The sequence below is a fragment of the Malurus melanocephalus genome, unplaced genomic scaffold, assembly GCF_030028575.1.
Source record: "Malurus melanocephalus ecotype Western Australia unplaced genomic scaffold, MMel_1.1 scaffold_335, whole genome shotgun sequence".
NCBI classification, from domain to species: domain Eukaryota; kingdom Metazoa; phylum Chordata; class Aves; order Passeriformes; family Maluridae; genus Malurus; species Malurus melanocephalus.
The window spans coordinates 11,271-12,664 of record NW_026623567.1 but is presented as its reverse complement, the minus strand read 5'-3'; the positions used below and the strand labels follow the sequence as shown (position 1 = coordinate 12,664).

At 57.2% G+C, this 1,394-nt stretch overlaps 1 protein-coding gene across 1 annotated transcript in view; it reads right to left on the bottom strand.

The window, feature by feature from the left end:
* Nucleotides 1-28: 28 nt before the first annotated feature.
* The window catches only part of LOC130580450 (V-set and immunoglobulin domain-containing protein 4-like), a 4,690-nt gene continuing 3,324 nt past the window's right edge, over nt 29-1,394 (bottom strand). Inside the window, exons 4-5 of the mRNA XM_057377954.1 lie at nt 1,231-1,338; nt 29-598 (exon numbers count right to left, since the gene is read on the bottom strand). Coding sequence (XP_057233937.1) covers nt 477-598; nt 1,231-1,338 — 230 coding nt within the window. The 3' untranslated portion in view covers nt 29-476. The remainder of the gene's footprint in view (nt 599-1,230; nt 1,339-1,394) is intronic.

The following is a 1,394-nucleotide window of genomic DNA, read 5'->3' as shown; positions in this document are numbered from 1 at the left end:
CCTGCGGGGGGACAGCGCTGTCACCGCGGCCAGGGGACACGGGGACCGGCCCCGCCGCACAGCCCGGAGCGGGCAGTGCTTTGGACGGCCTTTAAATCCTAACCGAGGGCGGGGCCGAGGCCACTTGGGGTTCAGCCGCTTCCTGGCGGTCCCAGAATCCCAGTAAGGTTTGGAAGGGATCTTAAAGCCCATCTCGTTCCACGCCCTGTTATGGACAGGGACACCTTCCACCAGASCAGWTTGCTCCAAGCCCCGTCCAACCTGGCCTTKAACACTTCAGGAACGGAGCATCCCTGGATGGATACATACAGCAAACTTCAGGCTGCAAACACCCCCAGCAAACGGCGTGTGGCGGGAGCCAGAGCACAGCTCCTGCCTGGATGGTGTCCRGTGTTTGGCATGCCAGGGGTTTATTCCCTACAGCCAAATCTGCCACAAGCACAGCAGCCACATGCAGAGCTGTGGGATGGCGTTTATCACCCTGCCCTTGCCCGTGCAAATCTGGTGTTTTCCAGCCCAAGATTCCACTCACCTGTGTCTGTGAAAGGWCCCACCGGAGCAGTGTCCATCCTGGAGACCAGCATCGTTGGGAGCAGATCTGCCAGTGGAGAATGGTGGATGTATCACAGCCCCTAGGGAGCTGCCCTGGGCACTGGGAAAATGAGTCTGCTCTGCCAGCACAGGACTCATCTATCCTGTGTGTGTCCTGCAAGCAAACCTTGGGCAGCATTTGGCACTCGTGTCCCCCTCCCTGACCATTGCCCCAGASGTTCCTGGCAGCCCTGGCTGATTTGGTGCATCATGTCTGGCTACAGYGTGGCCTGGGAATGCATTGGCTTTGTCCTTCTGGCACTTGCCYARATTTCCAGAGGACTCTTTCACTCCYTCTCTCCYATRGTKACTMYCTGGCTGGCCTGGGAGCTTTACCATCAACAGCTGCCCCAGAAACTCCCCGAGGTKTGGAGCCCTGTGCCAGGTCTCTTGCCCCAGGCAACCTCCTGCTGAATCTCTGCACCTCAAAAGTTCTGGTCCCACAGGGACATAGAGGACAGATTCTTGCCCCCTCCCATCATCAGGCACACTCTCAAGCAGGGAAGGTGTTTCCTCTCTGTAACAATGAAGACACAATTCATATTCAGCACAGGTGTCTGATCTTGCTACGGAAGGGCAAACTCCCTGCCTCAGTCTTCTCCTGCCACTGAGATGAATAACCCTGGCCTGGGCACTCACCTGTCACTGTGTGCTCCATGTCACTGCTCTCACCCCGATCTGTGGTTGAGTGGTGTCCCTYTRTGGTTCYCACATTYCTCTGCAAGGMTGCTGTTGTTGTGGGCAGATCTGKWAGGTGAGGATGAAGGAGAGGCTTACACAGGGGTTTGGACATGCTGGTGATC